The 25,831-nt window shown below is 41.3% G+C and overlaps 1 protein-coding gene across 1 annotated transcript in view; it reads left to right on the top strand.

Annotated features, from left to right (window-relative positions):
- LOC149524483 (uncharacterized) overlaps positions 1-20,921 on the top strand; it is a 66,997-nt gene extending 46,076 nt beyond the window's left edge. The window contains exons 3-4 of the mRNA XM_089777658.1: positions 18,751-18,822; positions 20,859-20,921. Coding sequence (XP_089633784.1) covers positions 18,751-18,822; positions 20,859-20,921 — 135 coding nt within the window. The remainder of the gene's footprint in view (positions 1-18,750; positions 18,823-20,858) is intronic.
- The last annotated feature ends 4,910 nt before the right edge of the window (positions 20,922-25,831 follow it).

Genomic DNA, 25,831 nt, shown 5'->3' with positions numbered 1-25,831 from the left:
CCGATACCTTTAGGTAATGTTTACTGACTTGTCATGATGTCTCCATGAGTAAGATAAAGGAAAATAGGCAAAATGTGTAACGAAAGCTTGCTTTCTAAGCAATAATTAGCTCAAAGCTGTCCTGCAGTGGGTTTCTTCTGAGGCCCAGCACCTCAAGCTCTAATGCTAAGGCCAGTTTTCAAGGTACTGAGTTTCAATATTGAGGGGACTGTAGCAGCAAAACAAGATGTCCTCCTCCATCTAGCTATAAACCTTGAATAATACATTATTTTAATTGTCTTGAAAATTCTATTTATTTTCCTCCAAAATACTATTAAATCTGGACTTTTTTGACAAATATGCAAAAAGTTCCCTATTTTCCTACTTTAATTGTAGTGAGGTATTAATAATAAACTGCACTTCAAGCTAGGTTTTCTTTCTTTCTTTCTTTCTTTCTTTCTTTCTTTCTTTCTTTCTTTCTTTCTTTCTTTCTTTCTTTCTTTCTTTCTTTCTTTCTTTCTTTCTTTCTTTCTTTCTTTCTTTCTTTCTTTCTTTCTTTCTTTCTTTCTTGCTATACTGGTTCTAAACTGTACTCTCAGTTGCATTCATCTGTACTGAGGTTTCATAAGTCTAGCTGACCAGCTCATTCACTGGAATCTCTTTTCAGCTCTGTAATCTCTCAATACCGCACTGGAGATATCCCCTTTGGAGGAGAAAGAGAAGTTCAGTTTCCATGACTATTCCATCCTTGGCATCCCTGCTGGTTCTATCAAGAAGATGTCAAATTGTTGTGGTGTGATTTTATTATGTAGCCTCCTGTCCAGTAACTGCTAGACTGAGACCATTTAGGCTACCAACAGGTACTGGGTGTGACTCTTGGTCACTAAAGGTGTGTCTAGACTACATGCCTCCATTGATGGAGGCATGTAGATTAGACAGATAGGCAAAGGGAAATGAAGCCACGATTTAAATAATCGTGGCTTCATTTAAATTTACATGGCTGCAGCGCTGAGTCGACAAACAGCTGATCAGCTGTTTGTTGGCTCAGCGCACTAGTCTGGACGCTCCGCGCCAACCTGAAAGCCTTTTATCGACATCCCCCTTATGCCTCATAGGATGAGGTTTACAGGGGATGTCGATAAAAGGCTTTCATGTCGGCAGGGGAACGTCCAGACTAGCGCGCTGAGCCGACAAACAGCTGATCAGCTGTTTGTCGGCACAGCGCGGCAGCCATGTAAATTTAAATGAAGTCGCGATTATTTAAATCACGGCTTCATTTCCTTTTGCCAAAAAAACAAATCTACATGGCTTCGTCGACGGAGCCATGTAGTTTAGACATACCCTTAGGGTACATCTACACCGTGGAGCTATTTTGGGATTCTGAAAGTATCCTGAAATAGCTATTCCATGTCTATTGAAGCTGCTCATTAGTTCAAAATAAATTTTGAAATAACGTGCGGCTTATTCCGACGTCCCAATAACCCTCATTCCACAAGAGTTAAGGAGCATTTCGTAATAACGAGTTATTTCAAAATTTGTCACTGTGTAGACAGCACCAAACTGTGAAATAAGCTATTTGAAATACACATGAAATAAACTACATAAATTGCGTAGTTTATTTTGAGCTAAGGGTGCTGTGTAGACACACCCTAATGGTCTGGGTTGGTTTTGTGCCAGCAACAAACTATATACTAGAGGTTCCATAGCCTACTATCTATTTCCTTTACAATAATCAGCAAGCAGAGCTGCAAATTTATACCCTATGTGTTTTGTTGCTATTTCCAGTGGATCACATTAAATATAAATATTACCGTATTACATTTTAATGCACTGTTTTTTACTATAGCTATGTGGGATTTTTTTAAAAGATGTTTTCCTGTAACACAGAGAGAGAATTCAAAGCTATAAATATGCCTCATTTAGGAATATTTCTAGGCAGTAATATGGAAATTAATATAACCAGTTACTTCAGAATTAATTGTATGGTGTTAACAGAATAATGGGAGCAATAGCTGTCGTAGCCAACTGTTCAAATGAATTTGTTCTCAATGAACTTCTTGGCTGCATAATTTTAAAGATTTTGCACCATATGGTTTCCTTCTTTAAAAATTGATGGTATGTAGTTGATCAGCTTCTGATTAGGTCAACCGAGAAAAGACACAGCGGTTGCTTTGGTTATGGCATCTCGCTGTGTAGAGTATAAAGTAATCTGAGTACAGTAAACCTCTTCTATCCAGCTGTTCCTTTCTGGAATATTTGTCTGCAATTTAATTGACAGACCGGTGCAAATAACTTTACAGAAAACAGGAACTCCAATGGCCTAACTTGCACTTGTAGAATCATAGAACACTAGAACTGGAAGGTACCTTGAGAGGTCATTGAGTCCAGTCCCCTGCCCTCACAGCAGGACCAAGCACTATCTAGATAATCCCTGACAGGTGTCTGTCTAACCTGCTCTTAAATATCTCCAAAAATGGAGATTCCACAACCTCGCTAGGTAATTTATTCCAGTGTTTAACCACCCTGACAAGCAGAAAGTTTTTCCTGGTGTCCAACCTAAACCTCCCTTGCTGCAATTTAAGCCCATTGCTTCTTGACCTATCCTCAGAGGGCAAGGAGAACAGTTATTGTCTCTCCTCCTTGTGACACCCTTTTTGATACTTGAAAACCGCCATCATGTCCCTTCTCATTCTTCTCTTTTCCAAAGTAAATAAGCCCAGTTCTTTCAGTCTTCCTTCATAGATGTTTTCTAGATCTTTAATCAGTCTTGTTGCTCTTCTCTGGACCTTCTCCAATTTCTCCTCATCTTTCTTTAATTGTGGTGCCCAGAACTGGACACAATACTCCAGTTGAGGCCTAATCAGCACAGAGTAGAGCAGAAGAATGACTTTTTGTGTCTTGCTCACAATACTCCTATTAATGCGTCTCAGAATCATGTTTGCTTTTTTTGCAACAGCGTCACACTATTGACTCATGTTTAACTTGTCGTCCACTGTGACCCCTAGATCCCTTTCAGCAATACTCCTTCCTAGACAGTCACTTCCCATTCTGTAGGAACTTCCCAAACTGTGAAACTGATCATTGCTTCCTAAATGGAGGAATTTAGGAACTGCACTTCAGTTAATCAAGTTAGGACTTAATTGAGGAATGATTGCATTATTTCCTTAAGCCCCATGCTTAGTGGGTTCCACTCTCGCAATCTCAGAGAAAATTATTATGAGCAGAATATTACAGCCACCTATTCTGAAATGAAAAAAGAAAAGAATAAGGACATTATCCTTCTGGTTTTAAACAATTTCCACTAACTGTACGTCTGCCTGCTTTTGAGGGAGATGAGGCCAACAGCAGACAGGCAGCAGGAGGATGTGTGATCACTAGAACACAGTGAGTCCACACTAAAACTGAACTGAGTCTGAAAAGCGAAGCTGACTTTTATTCATAGACATATGTTCTCATCAAAGTGAAAACCTGGCTGACAATGACTACAAGGGGAAGCTAGCTTCCTAGTCGTTTTTGCATTGGCATCCTCCTGTGCAATAAGCTTTCAGCAGGAGATGCTAAGTGTGAGCCGGTGAGCCTTCTTCATCAGGGGCCAGTATTTTTGTAATTAGAAATCGTGGGACAGGGAAGCTGATGTCAGATTGTGAGTGTCTTTTATTAGTAATGTGCCTATTAGCTGTCAGAACAGGGTGGGGTGTCTCCCTGTGGAAGACATGACTAGCGGCTCCTTTATCTTTTTGTCCCTATCATGGAGTTCGCTCACTACTAGAGTACCTCCTCCTGGCTGGTATAGGTATTAGCTCCTTCTAGTTCTAACAGCCTCCTTGTGCCTGCATTCACATATCCAGCCTCTTTGTGACTCAGGGGGGATCTCATTCTTCATGGCTTGGCTCTCCAGCTAGCTCACTATACCTCTCCCCTTCTGGGGAATCTAAGCCCTATCAGATGACTGTCATAGGCAGTCTTCTCCACTGCCCAGCCTGTGACACTTATCCTATGGTTGCTGGAGGAAGCTTGGCCTGCCCTCTACTCTTAGTTCCAATCCAGGGACCCTATATCTAGCAACTGCAGGCTACCTGTTTTCTGACCCACTTGCTCTTCCCCTGGACTCCTGCCTACACCTTCTGGCTCCCTCCCCCCTCCTTATGGGCTCACCAATCTGAACGCCCCCTCCTGGGAAGTAATTGCTGACTGCTTAACTCCATAGCCCCAAATACACCTTCCTTTGCATAGGGTTTGTCTGCAGATTACTGCCCCTGGAGCCCCTTTCTACTGCCAGCTTCCTGGCTTTATACCAGCCCCAAATGATCCCCTTTCTGATGGGATCCATCATTAACCTTTTAATCCCTGACTCTTCCCCAAGTGCAGCCAGTCCAGTTAATTTAACCTCTTGGCCCTGTTTGGTGTCAACACCCCATCACAACCCCCTATTTGGACTGTATGGTCAGTATATAGAACTGCACAATTGCACACTCAGGACGTCTTCACTGCACTGTGAATCTGAACCTTTCTATGAATTTTAGCCTGACTCCCACCCCTATCCACCAAGAAAATCCTCTGACCTGGCTTTGAAGGTACTTAGTCACTATGTGTTGCCACAACTTTGGGGCAGGATAAAGTCCTGGTTCTGGTTTAAATTGAGCCAGAACCTGCCGACTTAACAGTGAGGATACAGGCCGAATCACTTGAGTACAAACGGACCTCTAATACCCTTCCCACAATTCCCCCTGCAGGATGGCCAAGTTCTCCTACAAGGAAAGAATTCTAGTGCATCTCAGCAGGAAGAAACATGAGAAACACCCTGACACACACATGGGCGAGTGCAGAAACACGGAGGACACTGTAATATAAGTAAAGCTTTGATGCATGAGGTCACTCACCTCCAAGCCAAACTAAGCAGGGTGCCCAGGCTCAGGTGCCAGGTGCCCTGGGTAATATTGTGCATTGCAGATATACCCTCTCTGACACTACCTCAGTCTTCCTTACACCAAACTCCTCTGCTTGCTCTCCTAGAGTATGTCTACACTACCCTCCTATTTCGAAGTAGGAGGGTAATGTAGGCATACCGCAATTGCAAATGAAGCCCGGGATTTGAATTTCCCGGGCTTTATTTGCATAAGCCGGGCGCCGCCAATTTTAAATCCCGGCTGGTTCGAACCCCGTGCTGCGCGGCTACACGCGGCACGAACTAGGTAGTTCGAACTAGGCTTCCTAGTTCGAACTACCATTACTCCTCATTCCACAAGGAGTAACGGTAGTTTGAACTAGGAAGCCTAGTTCAAACTACCTAGTTCGTGCCGCGCGGCTACACGCCGGGTTCGAACCAGCCGGGATTTAAAAATGGCGGCGCCCAGCTTATGCAAATGAAGCCTGGGAAATTCAAATCCCGGGCTTCATTTGCAAGTGCGGTATGCCTACATTACCCTCCTTCTTCGAAATAGGAGGGTAGTGTAGACATACCCCTAGTGTGTGCTGCTGAGGAACACATAGCATATGAAGAGTCCCTCAGCACAGCCTGTTTCTCCAGCACTATGGCGTTTGCTGCACTTTGTACGTGCCTGTACAGGGCAGAAAGCTGGATTAAGGAAAGTCCCCTGGAAGTTTTGTCAGCGACTTGGAACAAGTTTGTTAGTATTTATATTACAGCAGAGAATCATGTGATAAAGTCTACTGAGGAATCTCATTAGGAAAGCATTTGATATTATGTCATTGGAGGCTCCCTCAACCACATTCAAATACATTAGTATTATCACTTAAATACGCACAATAGTTGGGCACCCGACTCCCAATCAGAGGAAATCAATCGGAGTTAGGTGTCTAGATACTTTTGAGGCTCTTGGCCTTTACTGACAAATTCTTTTCCAAGTGGACATGTAGAAATAGAATAATGATATTACCCGCCCATAGGAATTAAATCATGCGTGAGACAGAAGGCAGCGATTTCCCAATGCACAAAACCATACCACATAACAGTATAGGGTGTAGAATGAAAAAGAGTCCAAAATAAAACTGCAGGGCTATGTCTACACTGGCACCCTTTTCCGGAAATGCTTAAAACGGAACAGTTTTCCGTTATAAGTATTTCCGGAAAAAGCGCGTCTACATTGGCAGGATGCTTTTCCGGAAAAGTACTTTTTCCGGAAAAGTGTCTGTGGCCAATGTAGACGCACTTTTCCGGAAAAAAGTCCCGATCATCATTTTCGCGATCAGGACTTTTTTGCGGAAAACACTACTGTGCTGTCTTTTCCGCAAAAAAGTAGTCTTTTCCGCGAAAATGACGATTGGGGCTTTTTTCCGGAAAAGCGCGTCTACATTGGCCACGGACGCTTTTCCGGAAAAAAGCCCCAATCCTCATTTTCGTGATCGGGGCTTTTTTGCAGAAAAGACTACTGTGCTGTCTACACTGGCCCTTTTCTGGAACAGTTTTTCTGGAAAAGGACTTTTGCCCGAACGGGAGCAGCATAGTTTTTCCGGAAAAACACTGACAATTTTACAGTAGATTGTCATTGCTTTTCCGGAAAAGCAAGCGGCCAGTGTAGACAGCTGGCAAGTTATTCCACAAAAGTGGCTGCTTTTCCAGAATAAGTGGCCCAGTGTAGACACAGCCCAGGAGTATCTAGGCAGGCAAAGTGTAACTATACCAGAAGAAATTTGACTAAGACTTTAGTAGAAGTAGTAGCGGTAGTATTTAGTTAAGAATATATACTACATCAAAATATTAAACTGTTTCCTAACTAGATTCCTTAGTAGAATTCATCACCTGGTTCGTCAAGTCCCAAATGAGAAGGCAAGCCAATAACTTCTCATACAATTGAAAACAGCTAACCGTAACAACCACTTTAATTAAACTGATTTTAAGAGTGAGAGGCACACTGGTAATTGGATCAACCGGCAAAGTAGCTTGGGTTGTAGATTCAGAGCACTCCAGGGATACACACAGCGGCAGTGTTTGGGCTAATGTTTGATGACAGTGGAGATGGACAGACAAATGATCATTTTGACCATCATCCCATTTTCTCCATTAAGTTTCTAAAATTTCGTTACAGTTTATGTGTTGCATGTCTTTTTCTCACCTATCCATATTTAATGTGGTACTGGTTGCTAAAGGAGTGCTGAAGTTACTGGAGTAACTAGTCCACTAGGATTTAGGGCAGAGGTGGGGAACCTCAGGCCTGGGGGCTGGATGTGCCCCCCCCCCCACCCTGCTTGCCTGGATCTGGCCCCCAAGGCTCAGGGTCCCCCACAGAGCTAGAACACACAAAATCTACTAGGCTGCCCTCCCCTGCCAGGTTCTGGAGTCTTTATCCTTCTTAGTTAGGGCCAATGATGGCGGTTGTTTTTTCTTCTCACTTGTATGCAACCCCTGATTGATTTTTCTGGGTGTCCGTAGTCCTCAATCCAAAAAAGGTCCCCCACCCCTGCTTTAGGGAGTATTGCATAAAGGAAAGATGGCAGCCCTGTGGCTAATTGATTGACCAGGGAATCTGAAAGATTAGGTTCTGTTACTGGTTTGCAGAATGAATCATATTGACTCTCTATGCCTCAGTTTTTCCCTATCTGTAAAATGGGCATAATGATACTGCTCTTCTTTGTAATACAATTTAAGATCTACTGAGGAAAATTGCCATCTAAGAGCTTGGTACAGTACTAAGATTACTACATAAAGTATATTCTCTGGTGTGGCCCTGAACTAAATGTCATTCTGAATCAGATTGTTAAAGTCATACATACCATCCTGAAAGCCGCACATTGATGTGTTTATTAAGGGCTAGATTGTGGCATTCAGCTCTTCACAGGAGAGGGAATCAGGCCTTGTGTATACTACCATGAGCCATTGACTTAAGTTATGCAACTTCAACTACAATGTAAGTCTGTTTACTGCAGTATCTTCACAGCAGTAAATTGACAGATGACACTCTCCCATTGACTCCTATTCTTCTCACCTTGGTGGAGTACTGGAGTCAACAGGAGAGAGCTTGGTGGTCAGTTTACAGTATCTATACTAGACACAATAAACTGACTCCTGCTGCATCGATTGCTGTCCATCGATCCAGCTAGTAGTGAAGACGTAACTTCAGTGAGAGCTTGTCATTCAGAGAGACACAATCTCACTTTATAATCTCTGTGTGCCTTTAGGACAAGGGCCACATGTCCATAGAAAACTTAAGGTACGTCTACAGTGCAACACTATTTTGAAATAACTAGTGCTATTCTGAAATAATTTAGTCTGCATCTACACAGCAGGCAGTCATTTCAAAATACTGTCAAGCTGAAGGACTTCTTACTCCAACTCCTGTAACCCGCATTGTACGAGGAATAAGAGAAGTCGGAGGAAGAGTGCTCTATTTCAAAATAAGTACTATGTATACTCCCTATTTTGAAATATGTTATTTAGAAATAAGCTACGCAATTGATGCATCTCAGTGTGTATAGATTATTTTTAGTTAACTCTTGCAGTGTAGACACTTCCCTAGTCTACTCTGGGTAGTAAGCCCCAAATTCAGAAGCCTATCTCTATTCAGCAAAACACTTGAGGACATGTTGAACTTTAGACAAATGCTGAAGTTCCACTGGAATTTAAGCAGCTTACGGTGGTTTGCGTCTTTGGGGCCTCCATATGGAGGACAGTAAGGTCATGGATCTTAACATAACATGATTGAAACAACAACGATAATCACTATCATTCTTCTGAATGAATAATCAGATTTTTTTCTTAAGGGTAATACACGTTGCTTACCAGTAGTCTATGCCCTGGACTTCCAATTTTCAAGGCATCTGATCCAGAAAAAGCAAAAAGAGATTTTAAATGAGATTTGGTACAGTAGCTGTGTCCTGAGATCATGTGTGAGGGACTAGAGACCTTCAAACATGTATAGAAGGTAGATATCTACTTTGCTAAATTCTGTTTGTTAAATCTTTTTTCAAGGATGTGTCTCACAGTGAGAGGGACATGTTAAGGGCATTTGTTTAGTTAGTGCTGCCCTGGCAAAACTGTTAAAGCTTTGGGGAGAAAAATATGCTGTTTGTATCAGTTGTTTGGCTGGACTGATTCCTACCCATTATAGATATCCCCCATCCCTGAAAGCACCTGCCCATGTTGCAAAACATGCCCCAGTTTCTTTCTTTCTTTCTTTCTTTCTTTCTTTCTTTCTTTCTTTCTTTCTTTCTTTCTTTCTTTCTTTCTTTCTTTCTTTCTTTCTTTCTTTCTTTCTTTCTTTCTTTCTTTCTATATGGGTGTGTCTAGACTACAGGGTTTTGTCGACAAAGCAAGCTGCTTTGTCGACAGAACTGAATGTAGTCTAGACGCTCTTTGTCAACAGAAGCTTTGTCAACAGTATCTGTCGACAAAACTTCTGTCGACAAAACCCTGTAGTCTAGACGTACCCAAAGTGTGTGTGTATATATATATAAATGTATGCAATATCAGCTGGAGCCAGCATTACCGTAAACTTATAAAAGACCATTTTTGAAGGAAACAGCTGAAAACCATCACACAGACACATGACTAATAGATAATACATTGCCTGGGGAGGTTGTGCAATCTCCATTGTTGGAGATTTTTAACTGCAGGTTAGAGTAACATCTGCCAGATGTGGTTTGGATAATACGTAGTCCTGCTATGAGTCTGGGGGACTAGACTAGATGACCTCTTAGCATCTCATTCTGTCCCACAAGTCTATGAATATATGAAAAAAACCGTAAGTGACCTGCATCGTTTGTAGAATTTAAAGATGACATCTCAACCTTATTAGCTGTGAAGCTGAACCTAAAATCCTTAAGTTAAATCAGGCCATCAGGAATGAAGGGTATCATTAGCTGCTAGTAATATTGATCCTGGTGGCAGTACTGTCACTGGATGTATATTGTGGCATGACCATTGAGGAGGGAACAGACTCGGATGGGTATCCGTGCAATTAATGGTAGTCATGAGACGCAGCAGGATGTATGGTGAATGAGGCGACTGCAGAGAACTTACTATAGTTGCTCCTGAATCCTTCCCATGAGGTGGCAGGCAAACTTCTTCAGAGAGTCCTACCAATGATGATGGCAGTGTACAGACAGGGAAAAACAGGCTGGCTGCTTCCCTAAAGATGATTTGTTTGGCTTGAGAGATGGGTGAGCATACTGATCTTATGCTCATGCAACACAGGAGAGAGAAAAGGAGGATCAGCAGGCTACCATTGAAAGAGATCAGGAGGCAGAGGAGGCTTCAGGCCACTTCTATAATATCTCTTCCCTGCCTCCCAGCAGAAGACATAAATCAAGTGAAACTCAGAATGTTCAGGAACCAGGTGGATGATTCTTGGGCACGGACTAGGAGGAAGGGCAGTGCTGGCTCTTGGATGGAAATCAGGTGAACATGATAGGGCTGATCTAAAATGTCTGGGATTATGAGAGTTTGGTGTGATGCCTGGATCCTTTCCACTGCAAAACTCAAAGGAAGTAAATTCTGAACTCAGTTATGCTGGCGTAACCCTGGAGTGACGCCAATGAAAGGTGTGAATGCCAGTGGCTTTGGGCCCCAGAGAGAGCCAAACCAGACACTCCAGAGATGAACAATGTTGTCAAACCCTGTGAAACTACCACATTGGGCGCAGATATCCATAGTAGGCTATGTCTACACTCGCAGCAGCATGTAGAATGCATACTCTACATGCCTCCTTAGCATGGGTTTAAATGGCACTGTGGAAGGTAAAGACACATCAGCACCTCAGGGTACATACTCTGTATGGGTCTGTATGCATCTAAGCATCTGTAATATCCTGCCACCTCCGCGCTGACTGAGACGTTTTCTGCCACAGGGAAAAGCTCCCGCATTGGGGAAAGGGAGGCAGTGGGAAAAAACTACCAGTTCTCTGTGGCATAGAAAGAAACCAGCAGTGGGGAACTAGTGGAGGCTTTCTCTGCTCCCTCCCTCTGCCAGAACATTTCACTGCTGCACGCAGCTATGCTTTTCACCACTGTGAATCCTTTTTGACACACACCTCACACATGGGCACCATTGTAGACAAAGCCTAAGTTTAAGGCCCCTATCCTTCACACACACATCTAACAATTAAGGTGAAAGGGCATAACAAGTGGGGTTTGACAGAGATCAGTTATAGGCCTGGTTTTGTTCAATAACTTCATCATTGATTCAGATAATGGCATAGAGAGGACACACAAAGGTTACTTGAAAGGAAGGAATAAGAGATCCTCCGGAAAAGGGCTTTATTCCGGAGGATCGCGCCAGTCTAGACGCTTTTTTTCCGGCTTTTCCCCAAGCCGGAAAAAAAGCAGCGGACATGTTTATTTAAATCCACGGGGGATATTTAAATCCCCCACGGATTTCCCTATGCTGACTTACCTGATTTGCATCCCTTTTCCGGAATTTGTGGCCAGTCTAGACGTAGCCAAAAGGTTTGCGGAGGTATTGCAAATGCTTTGGGGGATAGGGTTATAATTCAAAATTACCTGGACACACTGGAGAAATGGACAGAGGTAAATAGGATGAAATTCAACAAGAACAAATGCAAAGTGCTCCACTTAGGAAGGAACAATCAGTTTTATACATACAGAATGGGAAGTGACTGTCTAGGAAGGAGCACTACAAAAAGGGATTTAGGGGTTATAGTGAACCACAAGCTAAATATGAGTCAACAGTGCGATGCTGTTTCAAAAAAGGCAAATATCATTCTGGGATGCATTAACAGGAATGCTGTGAGCAAGACATGATAAGTAATTCCTCTGATCTACTCTGCGCTGATTAGGCCTCAACTGGAGTACTGTGTCCAGTTCTGGCATCACATTTCAGGAAAGATATGGAAAAATTGGAGGTCCAGAAGAGAACAAAAATAATGATTAAAGCTGTAGAAAACGTACCCTGTGATAGAAGAATTGGGTTTGTATAGTCTAGAAAAGAGAAGACTAAGAGGGTACATGATAACAAATTTCAAATACTAAAAAGGTTGTTACAAGGAGGAGGGAGATAAATTGTTCTCCTTTGCCTATGAGGACAGGACAAGAATCAATGGACTTAAATTGCAGCAAAGGAAGGTTAGGTTGGACATTATGAAAAACTTCCTGTCAGGACTGTTAAACACTAGAATAAGTTGCCTAGGTAGATTATGGAATCTCCACCATTGGAGATTTTAAAGAGTAGATTGAATAGACATCTACCAGGGATGGTCTAGATGGTGCTTGGTCCTGCCATGAGGGCAGGGGACTGGACTCAAAGACCTCTCAAGTTTCCTCCAGATCTAGTATTCTATGATTCTGTGATTCCACCTTTACGCGTATGAACAAACCCACTGAAATAATAATGCTACTGACACGTGCATAGGGAAACATGTATGTTCATGTTTGCGGGAGCATGGACTAAGTTAGTGGAGGTCTGTGAGAACTTTAAGATTCACCTTAAACTATTCATATAGCTTATCCAATTCTGAAAACATTCAGAGATATTAACAAAATGTTACAGAACGCCAATTATTTATACTAGCTGTGACTTTTCCAGAGAGTACAGTTTGAAGTCCCCCAGGGCCCAAAAACCTCCCATCGCATATTGCTTTTCAATAGCAAATATCAGAAGCAAACTTTGATAGAGAACTTATATTTCCTTTCACAATATGATTAAACATAACATCTATACTGGAATGGAGAAGCACAAAAAACTAGTTTTACTTAAAGCTTTCAGTCTATTTTCCTTTTCAAACCATTCAAGTGAGGATGGCATTAAAATATAGTTCCTATCTTCTGTATATCCAGTTTTTGAAAACCCCAAGTAAAATACCTGCTAAGATCTACAATACACATTTGAACTCTGATAACATTGAATGTGCAGCGCAGGGAAGTATTCTTGTAATTCTGAGGATGTATAATTTGGCCATCCATTTTCAGATGAAGGGCACTGCAGCTTTTAAGTGTCAGAGCAAGTTGGGTTTTTTTCCTCTGCTATCACAAAAATCTGATTTTTTATTACATTTTTAACTCTGGCTTGTTATCCTAAGTGTGCAGTTATCTGTGTGTTTCTGAATCTAAATATATTTCCCCTCTCTGTTGTCACATTTTACACTAATCTTATTCAATTACTTTTCTTGCTTTAAACTAAATTCTCTTTCTCCCTTGTACTTTTTAACCACGTAATGAATAGTTCTTGGTGTCTATAGCTATTCTCTTGTCTGGTATAACAACATAGCTCCACTGAAATCAATGGAACTCTATGGATTCACACAAGCTGAGAATCCAACATCTTAATTTTAAAATCTTTGAAACAGACTGAATTAAATAGCTCCAGCATTATATATAGATACCAGATCGGGGGGATGGGAGGCACAATCCTGCCTTGAAAGAGAGAAGAATGATACATTTCCTCCCACATCCATCTCAAATAGAGTTTGACATTTCAGTATAATTAAGAGGTACTAATACTTCACACCATAAAGCACGATTATCTGCTGAATTCACTAGCTCCAGGATTCATCTTTAACTACAAAAGGAAATAACATGCTTTACAAAGCTAGAATTTGCAAATACTTTTGAATCATGTAGTCTTCAAACGAGAAAACTCAGTAGTGCTTTAGACATTATTGCTCACCCCAATCATGTGATTAATTAAGACTGTTCCTTCTAGGAAAACAGAGAAGCTTTTTGAAGTGAACATAAGAATGGCCATACTGGATCAGACCAAAGGTTCATCCAGCCCAGTAGCCTGTCTGCCCACAGAGGCAAATGCCAGGTGCCCCAGAGGGAGTGAAGCAAACAGGTAATGATCAAGTGATCTCTCTCCTGCCACCCATCTCCACCCTCTGACAAACAGAGGCTAGGGACACCATTCCTTACCCATCCTGGCTAATAGCCATTAATGGACTTAACCTCCATGAATTTATCTAGTTCTCTTTTAAATCCTGTTATAGTTCTAGCCTTCACAACCTCCTCAGGCAAGGAGTTCCATAAGTTGACTGTGCACTGTGTGAAGAACTTCCTTTTATTTAAGTGGTATTGGGGATATAATGTTTATATAACACAATTCTCTATATCAATATTTGAGCAATCATCCAGCACTGGATGAAATGCAATATTGACAAATTATGGTAACTTAAAGATTTCTTAGCCTTTATTTTTATTCCATTGCCCTCTGTAAATTACAATTGGAGTCATTAGGCCTTGAGCACCTCTCAACAATGGGCTTTGAAATAGGTCATTCATTCTGCCTATCTAAAATTCCTTGTGTAACTTTAACTGCAATGGATAATGTATTTTCACTCATTATTCTAAACTATTTAAAATCATGCTTATAAGTAACAATATATTGGCTTTTTCTGAAGACATCAAAGAACTTGGCCATACTAATCATTAAGTCTTACAATTCCTTTCTTGGTTAAACAAGAGATACACAAGGACTGTTGCATTCGCCAATGTAATGAAGCCACCTCTGGAACACACCTTAGGATGTTCTGGTATTTTCACATTTGTTTGTATCCAAATTGGGCTAAAAGGGCAAAATACTAAAACTTCTCTAAATGAAAAACTTTCCAAAATGTTTTTGATTCAGAAATGTTGAAATGCAGTAGGCCCCAAAACATGAGCCTGCAAGCCACTGGCAGCCAGCCATCCACTGCTCCCCAGGAGCAGCCTGCCAGCTCCCAACTTCCATGATCTCAGCCCTAGATGGAGGAAAACAGTGGTCTATGGTAGGATAGCTGCCAGCCTGGCCACCAAAGGCCACATGGAAACCCAGGAGCAGGTTTGCATGAAAGTCAGGTTGGTCCGGTGAGACCCCCAACCCTGAGCTTCCCCTCCCCCTTCTTCCCCTTGCTTCCCTCTTGCAGCTTCCTCCTCCCAGGTTTCACCCTCCCTTCTCCCACCCTCTCTCTTCCCCTCTCCCACCTCCTTTTCCTAGTCTCCCCAGAGGTCCATCCCCCACCCCCAGTTTTGTTCATTAAATCCAGTTTCTATTTTTGAACATACGTGTCTTTTATTTGACATCAGGAAGGGGGACTAGGGACAGGTAAGTGGAAGGACACGAGGGAGGAATGGGGCACGAGCCCCCCAGGGGGAGGACGGGGAGACTCTGAGGGCTCCTCGGTGTGGACGCTCTCCCTCAGGGCCTCCTGGATCCTGAGAGCCCCTCCGATGGACCTCCAGATGGCAGACTGGAGCAAGTGCAGCCGGTCTGATGGCAACGACCCCATGAGACGCACCAGCATGCCCAGGGGCAGCTCTGGCTCCATGTGGCCGAGTGCTGTGTGTCCCAAGTGTGGGCACTCAAGGCACTCCAAGACAGGACTGCTTTGCTGTCCCTCATCGAGGTAGACAAGCAAGCGGGGATCCCTGAGAACTGTGTCCGGGGTGAGGATAGGGTCCCGTTAAGCACGGAGCTCAGTTAGCCTTAGGCAGCAGCCCCACACTCTAAGTACCAACCTGATGCCCTGCTGGCACTGGTTCTGGCCAGCTTTAACGTTGGTTCAGAGTCCACTCACTGTGGACATGCTATTTCGAAATAGCAAAATGCTATTTCAAAATAGTTTTCGTGTATAGATGTGTTATTTTGAATTAGCTTAATTCGAATTAACTATTTCGAAATAAGTTAATTTGAAATAGCACTGTAGTGTAGACATACCCTAAGAGAGTGGCAGACAGCATGAAGGGAATCTTCTCTAGACATGGAATTCCAGATGAAGTATTTAGTAATAATGAACCACAATTTTCCAGTGCCGATATTAGGCAATTTGCCATAGATTAGGATTTTCATCGCAAAGCACCAGGAGCAAATGACCCCCAATCAAATGGATTTTGGAAAGGGCTACACAGACAGTAAAGGACATTATGAAAAAGTCATTTTTTCAGTGGGGGCAGATTGTAAAAGTTGTATTTGTTTACCAAAGTACAGTTTGAGAGAATGGCTTTTTCTCCAGCTCATCTGTTATTAGGAAGAAGAATCAGATCTAATTTACCAATTACACATAACCTGCTGAAATTTCATAAGAATGAAACTATGTACAAGAGGAAAGAAAATTAGAAGCAGAAAGAAGAAAAGCTCCTTGATCTCCCATATCGTATCTCAGGTGGTAGAATGAACATGAAGAATCATATCTCTAATACGATATGATAGGATATGGCCAAAGGGATTCCATTAAAGAACAGCTGCATTCAAGGTCTTATGTAGTCCAGACAGACCACAGGAACACATATAGATGTAATTGAAGGGATTTACAAGTAATCCTAGAAAGTTCCAACACTTTGGGTATGTCTACACTTGCAGCCTATTTTGGAATAGGGCTGCAAATGTAGGCATTCAGAATTGCAAATCAAGCCCAGGATTTAAATATTTCATGCTTGATTTGCATCTTCCCGGCCAGGAGCCATTTTTGAAATTTACAAGCCCAGAATAACTGCCTGTGTCTACACGCGGCAGTGAAATGGGCGTTCAAAATAAAGCCCTATTTCAAACTACCTGTTAAACTTCATTGCAGGAGGTCTAAGTTTGACATAATTCATCATCATAAAAAGCCCAAAGTTTCTTCCAGAACAAGAGCAACTTCAATAACCTTAGGAAAGAGCCTTCAGGGCCTCATCTCATAAATCTTACACATCACAATATACATTGCTGTGTATGTAGGATGTTCACACATGTTGAACCTCTCTAAGTCTGGCACTCTCAGATCCGGCAATATCCATGGTCCAGCATGATTTTAATTAGCTATATGTCCACTTATCATGGTAGTGGCCAGGTTTCCTGCAGTCCCATAAAGTTTGTTTACAGCCACCAGTTCTGTGGTGGTGTTCTCTGGTTTGGCACCGGTCAGGTCCGGAGGGTGCCAGACTTGGGAGGTTCAACCCGTGGAAGGTAATTTGTTATGTTATATTTTCAGGCCACCCCCTCTTTATTTAAAAACAATATTTTGAGTATGTATGATTCAGAGGCCTTTTTCTTTGTCACCTCCCTCCCCCATTGTTATTTTTCAGTTAATTCTGCATTGATCCAACAATTGCATGGTATACCATAAACTGATTCCGATATTTTAAGCTAAACCATAAGGAATTTGGGGCAGGACATTTTTATCTATTACAGACATGTCCTATGAGTCCCATAGATAATTACAGTGCTATACACAAAACAAAAAGTATTGTGTGTATTTTTCTCAATTGGTGTCAATTAACGTCATTACACTGAAGTCGGCAAAGTAACACAGATTTCCACAAGTTGAGCATCTATCTCATTTCTAGTGAAATGCTTTGTTATAAGAGATGCTAGGCCAAAATAAACTCATTCGTTCTGGTTTGTGGATTTGATTGTTGAACTCCTTGACATTTGATTCTCACTCACAAAAAGGCCTACTTATGCCATTCCAGCACTGTCAAGAGCTTAATATAATGGAATAGTAATTTACACTCTTTAACACTACCAAGGGGATATCACTGGGCTACAGTGTAATGGAGAATCAGCTCCTTTTATCTTATTTAGGATGAAAAAATATTAAACCATTTGATCCTTTTTCCATCGTACTCAGAAATACCCATTCTGCTTAGTTAATCTGTCTCATCACTGCTTTAAATTGAGAAGAGAGTAACTGAAGATGAGACCCCAAATCCAATAGGCAGTGGATGGAAAGAGCCCTAGATTTATTATGATTTATTATTTGATTTGCAGTAGGGTCCAGAAGCCAAAGAGGTGGGCTAGTATCCCACTGTGATAAGTACTGGACAGTGACCTTCTAGAGGTGGTCGACACTGAAGCACAGAGAGGAAGAGGATAGGTGATCTTTCATTGCAGCTGCATGTTTCCAAGGATAAACACCAGACTTTGTTTTCCAGAGGTGTCAATCTGGCACTTGCTGAAAGCGCTACATTTACTTGGAAATAGAGGAAGAAGAAAAGGGAAGAAATATTACAAGTCTGCTCAGGAAGCTATTTTCATTCATATCCAGATATTTCTTTTATCTGTGCATGGTTTTTCAGGGAAGTTTCTTTGGATATTTTACTTCAAGCGACACTTATTCCAGCTACTTACACATGAAAGAAGTAACACTCACTGTAATGCTCCCAGTCTGCACTGTTGTAACCTCCCTCTTATTTTAAATCCCCACAGTAGGCTTTTATTTTTTTAAACATGCCACCATAGCTGTTACGCTTATGAGTGGCTTTTACAAACAATTTGAGACCAAGAGTTCAGCAGGTTAGAAAACAACATTTTGGCTGAATGGGTGACTCTTCCCTTTCAACACTGACTGTTAAGACAGACATTCTTTGGGGATGTATCTTTGAAAGAATTATGGATGTTATATACATGGATACACAAGTTACTTGGAAGTCGCAAAGGTGTGTTCAGTTCGGTGCAGGTGGTCTAATCAAAACCAGCATTTTTTGCACAAGACAAAAAAGTACTAAGGAAGGGTATGTCTACACTAGCCCCCTAGTTCAATCTAGGGAGGCTAATGAGGGTGACCGAAATTGCAAATGAAGCACGGAATTTAAATATCCCATGCTTCATTAGCATGTTCCTGTCCGGTCGCCATTTTAGAAATTGACTAGCCCGAAGTAACTGCCCACGTCTACACGTGGCAGTGAAACAGGATTCCGAATTAAAGCCCTAAATCGAATGAGCTGGTAAACCTCATTCCAGGTTTTAACTAGACCTGCTAAATCAAATGCCAGAAAATCGATCTCTGGCTCAGCAAGTGAAGATGTGGCTTGAGTGAACCAGGGTTTACAGGGTACGAATCAGGATTGACTTGACTCCAATTTTTAACTTCATCTCTAATTATTAATCCAAATTTTCCTGCATAACAGGATGGTGCAATAGATCTTTCCATAATGGAAGCAAGGCTCAGTGTTGCTGTAGAAAATTATATCCCTCCAATGGTAATAAAATAGGGATCTATGGGAACTGCATGCTAGGTTTTCCTTTGGCAATGACTTCCATGCTGTCTTTCCATGAACATCTTTCTCAATACAGGTAGTTGCAACATATCATATTGTGCTTCATGGCCTGTAGCTCACTTGTTCTGCTGGCACTTCTGATTTCATCCCCTTTCTATTCTTCTTAGAGTGAACGCAGCTGTACTACAAGACTCACATACAAATAATTTGCATTTCCTGGTAATTTGAATCACCCTGTGGCTCTCCCATCTTTGATACTGCATTAATCTAGCATCTTGTACAAATCTTCTGACATAAAAGTAATTACTTGTACAAAAATTATCTGTGCATGGTGTTGTTGCAGTGGCTTTCCATTTGTGATAATAATGTCATGATCTGAGTGGTTTAAATTGTTTCAGACTGGAAAATGGGAAATTATCTGCAAATCTGAACCCTCAGTAAACCATTTAGCAATGCTCCCTTGTAGAGAATAGTATCCTTCTAAAGTGGAAAACCATATTGGATGCTCTGGATGGAAATAACATAATATCATATGCCACATATAATATATTATTCATGAGATCCTGTTACTATTGAATGGAACAAAGATTAATAAGACATGAAATGTCAATAGCAAAATTAAAGAGGAATATTTTCATTATCAGTTATCTTGTAGAAGAAAGAAAGAAAGAAAGAAAGAAAGAAAGAAAGAAAGAAAGAAAGAAAGAAAGAAAGAAAGAAAGAAAGAAAGAAAGAAAGAAAGAAACAGAGGGAGGGAGGGAGGAAGGAAGGACCTGGTGTAAGGCCTGAGGTCTGAACCAAAGTCAGCAAAAGTTATACTATGAGATATAAGGTACAAAAAGGTGGCAATTTGCTTTTGAAGATTCTGAGCATTATACTACTCTGTCTTTCCACCCTGAAAAACAGGAGTAACAAGACTCAAAATAGTGGGATCACCCTATTGTGGGATTCCAATAAAGCCTAATTATACTTTTGTAAAAAGAGATGGTGTTTGGTCCCTCTCTCTATATAAGCAATCTTTACTTCAAATGAATCACAGTGAGATAAGCAAATTAGCCTGCCCCACCTGACAATAAGAGCAAGGCTGTGTCTACACTGCACCCATAGCTTGAAATAAGCTACGCAATTTGATCTATGCAAATTTCATAGCTTATTTTGAGTATGTTTCGAAGTTTGGTGCTGTCTACAAAGTGCCAAATTTAGAAATAAAGCGCTATTCCAAAACGTCCCTTAATCCTTTTGGAACAAGGTTTACAGGGACGTTGGAATAGAGAGCCCACTATTTCAAAAGCTATTTTGAAATAACAGGCTTGTTTAAAAGGCTATAGCTATTTCTGGATACCGGAAGAATCCCGAAATAGCGCTACTGTCTAGATGTACCCCAAAAGAGTAAAATAATACAAACAGGACACGATAAACCACAAGTGACTGAATATAATAACCATACATATAAATATTTCTAGATGATTAAACAGCGGCAGCAGTTCCAAAGCAGGAAGACAGGCATGTGTCTAAAAGCTGGGTTTATGGCCTCGTGGCAGTCAGAGATCATCCAAACATTGTGATTTAGCATATGAAGGAAATACTTAATATTTGCCTACAGGCTGGAAAACAAAAATTGGCTTTGCAAATGACAGTGTTACTCTACAAATAAATAAAAGCCATTGTCTTCTGCGCTCACCGATCCATCAGGAGATAAAGCCTGTTTTTGGAGCTGTTGCTCACTCTGACGTTTTGCAATAATAAAAAGGTATATGCCCTGATTACCACACACAACAATCAAGAGCCTGCATTATGTTGCAGTGACCCAGTATGACTTGAAAGATAAATGCCAAGATGCCTTCAGTAAATAAGGTAAAGGTGGCATATTCTTTACTCAGAGATTAGCATTCACTTTGCAGATTGCGTTCTAAATAGAAAGTGATGTGTCATTTAAGATTAAGCACCTGTTCTGGCATCATAACAGATGTTTTGAAAAACCTATTAAAAAGAATCATTGTGCTGTTTTTGTCTAATAGCAAAAGAATTCAGTCACCTTATCACAGCAAATTAACAAATCAGCTGCCAAAAAGTTTGGCTAAAGTGCCTTAATCAGCCTTTGTACTCTTCCTCCTCAAACTATGCAACTTTTTAAAAGTTTTCAAGTCCAGCTCCCACTTCCTACCCATATATCTTTTGATACGCTCCGTACTGGAAATGGATGACAAGAGAGGTGTCACGTGATGATTACTTATTGTGTTCCCTCCCTCTGGGGCATCTGGTATTGGCCACTATCAGCAAACAAGATACTGGGCCATATGGACCTTTGGACTGACTTTGGATGTTCTTATGTTCTTATGATTACTAATGTTACCAGTGTTATGCATCTTTGCTGACCTTATACAATTAAGAGTACTCGACACATAGGACCTAACCCTGATGCCAAGGAAAACAACAGCAAAATTTCCACTCTTTTTTTTTCATCCCAGCTGTCTTTACAACACTCTGACTAAGAATAACAATATTTATCTTTGTATACATATGGGCTGTGTCTTCATTGGTAAGATTTTGCGCAAAAGCGGCTGCTTTTGTGCAAAATCTTGCCACCTGTCTACACTACCCGTGAGTACTTGCGCAAGAACACTGACGTTCTAATGTATAAAATCAGTGCTTCTTGAGCATATACTCTGACACTCCCACTCAGGGATAAGCCCTCTTGCACAGCAGTTCTTGTGCAAGAGGCCAGTGTAGACAGGCAACGTTAATTTCTTGCGCAAGAAAGCCTGATGGCTAAAATGGCCATCGGAGCTTTCTTGCGCAAGAGAGCATCTATACTGGCACGGATGCTTTTGCGCAAAAGCACATCTCTTGCACAAAGGCACATGCCAGTGTAGACACTCTCTTGCGCAAATACTTTAACGCAAAAACTCTTGCGTTAAAAGTATTTGTGCAAAATCTTGCCAATGTAGACGTAGCCATGGAAACAATGAAGCAGAAAGAGTTAAGACTGATACATTCAGAGACAAGGGCCCATTTTTAGCCACTTAAATAATTTTTCTTCTGTAACAAAGACTTCATTCTCAGCTCCCAGTCAGATCTTCCTTTGATTATACGGTTACTTATGTTGGTTTCTAACTGTGGATTTAAGTGCCTGACTCTTGGGGTATGTCTACACTACCCCCCTAGTTTGAACTGGGGGGGGGTAATGTAGTCATACGGAGTTGCAAATGAAGCCCGGGATTTGAATTTCCCGGGCTTCATTTGCATAAAGCCGGCCGGCGCCATTTTTAAAGGCTGGCTCGGTCGGACCCCGTGCCGCGCGGCTACATGCGGCACGGACTAGCTAGTTCGGATTAGGTTTCCTAATCTGAACTAGCTAGTCCGTGTCGTGTGTAGCCGCGCAGCACGGGGTCTGACCTAGCCGGCATTTAAAAATGGCGCCGGCCGGCTTTATGCAAATGAAGCCCAGGAAATTCAAATCCCGGGCTTCATTTGCAACTCCATATGACTACATTACCCCCCCTAGTTCGAACTAGGGGGGGTAGTGTAGACATACCCTTGGTTACGCAACTCTGAAAATGTGAGTCCAACAGATGATACCAAGATTACAGAGGAAGCCTGTGGCTGAGTGGAAAACAGAGATCAGAGATTAGATGGGACATCTAACCAACTTCAGTGGTTAACTGATTGTTCCCTTTTAACAGAGATTTGTCTCAAAATTTAAGGAGCTTTTGTAGACTGTGAAGCTAAGATTTTATGATAGCTCTTTAAACTTTGAGATGTTGACAACTCCAAGGGCATGGCTATAACAATTGGACAAACTGGACGGTCTCTGTGCAAAAGAATAAGTGGACGCAAATCAGACATCAGGAACTGTAACATACCTAAAGTAATAGGAGAATATTTAAACCTGTCTGGACACACAATTACATACTTGAAAGTTGCCATACTTGAGCAAAAAACAAAACAAAACAAAACAAAAACACCTCAAAAGCAGACAGCTTGGTAAGAAACTGCTGAGCTGGAATTCATATGAAAACTTGACACTATCAGAATGGGTCTGAATAGGGACTGAGATTGGCTAACTCATTACAAAAAAATTGTCACTTTCTTAACAATTCTCAGAGGGGTAGCCTTGTTAGTCTGTAAGGGTATGTCTACACTAGCTTGTTAGTTCGAGGTAGGTAAGCAAATGAGGGCAACCAGAGTTGCAAATGAAGCCCGGGATTTAAATATCCCGGGCTTCATTTGCATGTTCCCGGGTGCCGCCATTTTTAAATCCCCCTTAGTCCAAACTCCGTGCCCACGGCTACACGCGGCACAGAGTAGGTAGTTCGAATTAGGATCTCTATTTAAATCCCGGGCTTCATTTGCAACTCTGGTTGCCCTCATTTGCTTACCTACCTCGAACTAACAAGCTAGTGTAGACATACCCTTACAGACTAACAAGGCTACCCGTCTGAGAATTGTTAAGAAAGTGACAATTTTTTTGAGCTAGTGTAGACATACCCTAACTTTAAAACTGAGTAGTCTTGTGGTACCTTAAGGAATGTCAATTCTACGTCTACATCTACACTGCTATGCTATTTTGGGGTACCAGAGTCTCCTGAAATAGCTATCCTGTGTCTTAACAGCAATCCCATTATTTCGGGCTCTCTACTCTGATGCCCCTGTAAACCTCATTCCACGAGGAGTAAGTGACATTTCAGAACAGTGGGTTAATTTGAAATTTGGCACTGTGTAGAAACAATTCTTTTTTCATATCAAATCTAGACCTCCCCCACTGCACTTAACCCCTTATCACCCTCAATGAAGGGAGGGAAATCCCTCCAAGTTTCTTCCCCTCTTCCACTGTCATAGAATATGCTTTGAGAAGGAGCAATCTGGTTCAATGGCAGTTCATTGCCAGATGTTCTGTTAAGTGACCCACAGTACTAATGCTGTGGGTATGGTGGGGATTATTGACTGCCATGTAAATATTCCAGCCCCAGCTTTACAAGGGTTTGTGTGCTTATACTTTGTAAAGGCTCCTATCAAAGCACAGTATTCTCCTATAGACCATGCAAATGAATCTTCTACTGTTTGCCTTTTTATCTATCTATCTATCTATCTATCTATCTATCTATCTATCTATCTATCTATCTATCTATCTATCTATCTATCTATCTATCTATCTATCTATCTGATTCATTTTCAAAAGAAACATCAAACTTTGAAACACCCATCACAAATTGTCAGATTAATTCTAAATCTGCTTAGGTTAAATATGCAAATCTCAAGGAACACCAAAGGATATTGTCACCTTTTCATGGTGTTGCTTAAGGATTAAGGGAATAAAAATCATCAAAAGGTACATGAAGGCTGATACTCATTTGTTCAGGGGACAATACGATACCCTGACATGGCATTGCTCCAATATCTGGGATGAATATGTAGCAGGGAAATATTAGCAAGATGGAGAACAAACATTATTTTTACTGTCAGATTGATCTTTCCAATAACTATAATTAATCACAGTTACTAACTGCTATAAAGTCATTGAGAGCTCTCTCTTAAGGAGTTTATGTGGCAGTGAAACAAAGTTATTTTTCCTCATGTTCCTGTCATAAATCATCAGCAAATATACATATATATGAGCTGTCTATGAGCTGTGCCTTTCACGAATTAATAAGCCATTTAAAATGTATAATATCAGGCAAGTAAAAACATAAATGACTTTTGAACTCAACAAGGACATTTTCAGATTGGATAATCCAGTCCAAATTTTAGAAGAATGGTCCTGAGAATTTGGGATAAAAAAATTAACTCCTCATGGATGGGTGCCAGGGTCAAAAACTGCCATAGATCAAAAATGAATTATATTGGTCCACAACAAACAAGGTTACAAATAAAATGTAGAGGGACTGGATGGTTGAAGAAATTAGCAGTGGCTCTTATAGCCCATTGATCACTTCTACAAATACAGAAGACCTATGGGCTACATCTAGACTGGCATGATTTTCCTCAAATGCTTTTAACGGAAAAGTTTTTCAGTTAAAAGCATTTGCGGAAAAGAGCGTCTAGATTGGCATGGACACTTTTCCACAAAAGCACTTTTTGCGGAAAAGTGTCCGTGCCAATCTAGATGTGGTTTTGCACAAAAAAGCTCAGATCGCCATTTTCGCCGTTGGTGCTTTTTTGCGCAAAACAGTTTTTAGATGTCTACACTGGCCCTCTTGCACAAAAACATTTCTGGAAAAGGGCTTTTGCCTGAACTGGAATGTCAAAGCATTTGCGCAAGAAGCACTGATTTCAGACAGTAGAATGTCAGTGCTTTTGCGCAAAATCAAGCGGCCAGTGTAGACAGCTGACAAGTTTTTGCGCAAAAGCAAGCGCTTTTGCGGACAAACTTGCCAGTCTAGACACAGCCATGCAGTGATGGGAAACATTTATGATCCAAAAGTTGTTCAGTGGCCCATGTGCAATTATTTGGTTGGCTCACTACAGTTTCTAGTGTCTCACGGCGTTCACGTCATAAGCCAGCATCACACTGGAACTTGCATTGGCAGTCCCAGAAGAGGTGAAGAATCCCATCTTTCCTTCAGCAGGGGGCATTTCCATCTCTGGGATAAGGCAGTATTAGGGGAATTTGAACTGTTGCTCCTGCACTATACTGACACCAGAAATAAACAGACGACTTCAAGTTCTGTCTACACAGCAGCATTATTTCAGAGTAACAGACGTTATTCCAAAATAACATATTGCATGTCTACACTACAGGCCTTTATTTCAAAATAATGTTAAACTGGAGGACTTCTTACTCCAACTCATGGTAACCCTCATTTCATGAAGAGTAAGGGAAGTCGAAGGAAGAGTGTTCTTCTGTCAACTTCCTGCAGTGTAGACAGCACTTAAACCTGAATTAAGCTACTTTGACTTTAGCAATGCAACGGATGTAGCTGAAGTTGTGTAGCTTAATTCAACTTTAAGTCCTGCTGTGAAGATGTACCCTCAGTCTTAAGAGCTGCCATTC

The sequence above is a fragment of the Pelodiscus sinensis genome, chromosome 4 (genome assembly GCF_052426305.1).
Source record: "Pelodiscus sinensis isolate ZL-2025 chromosome 4, ASM5242630v1, whole genome shotgun sequence".
NCBI classification, from domain to species: domain Eukaryota; kingdom Metazoa; phylum Chordata; order Testudines; family Trionychidae; genus Pelodiscus; species Pelodiscus sinensis.
This window is presented reverse-complemented; position numbering and strand designations above follow the sequence as displayed.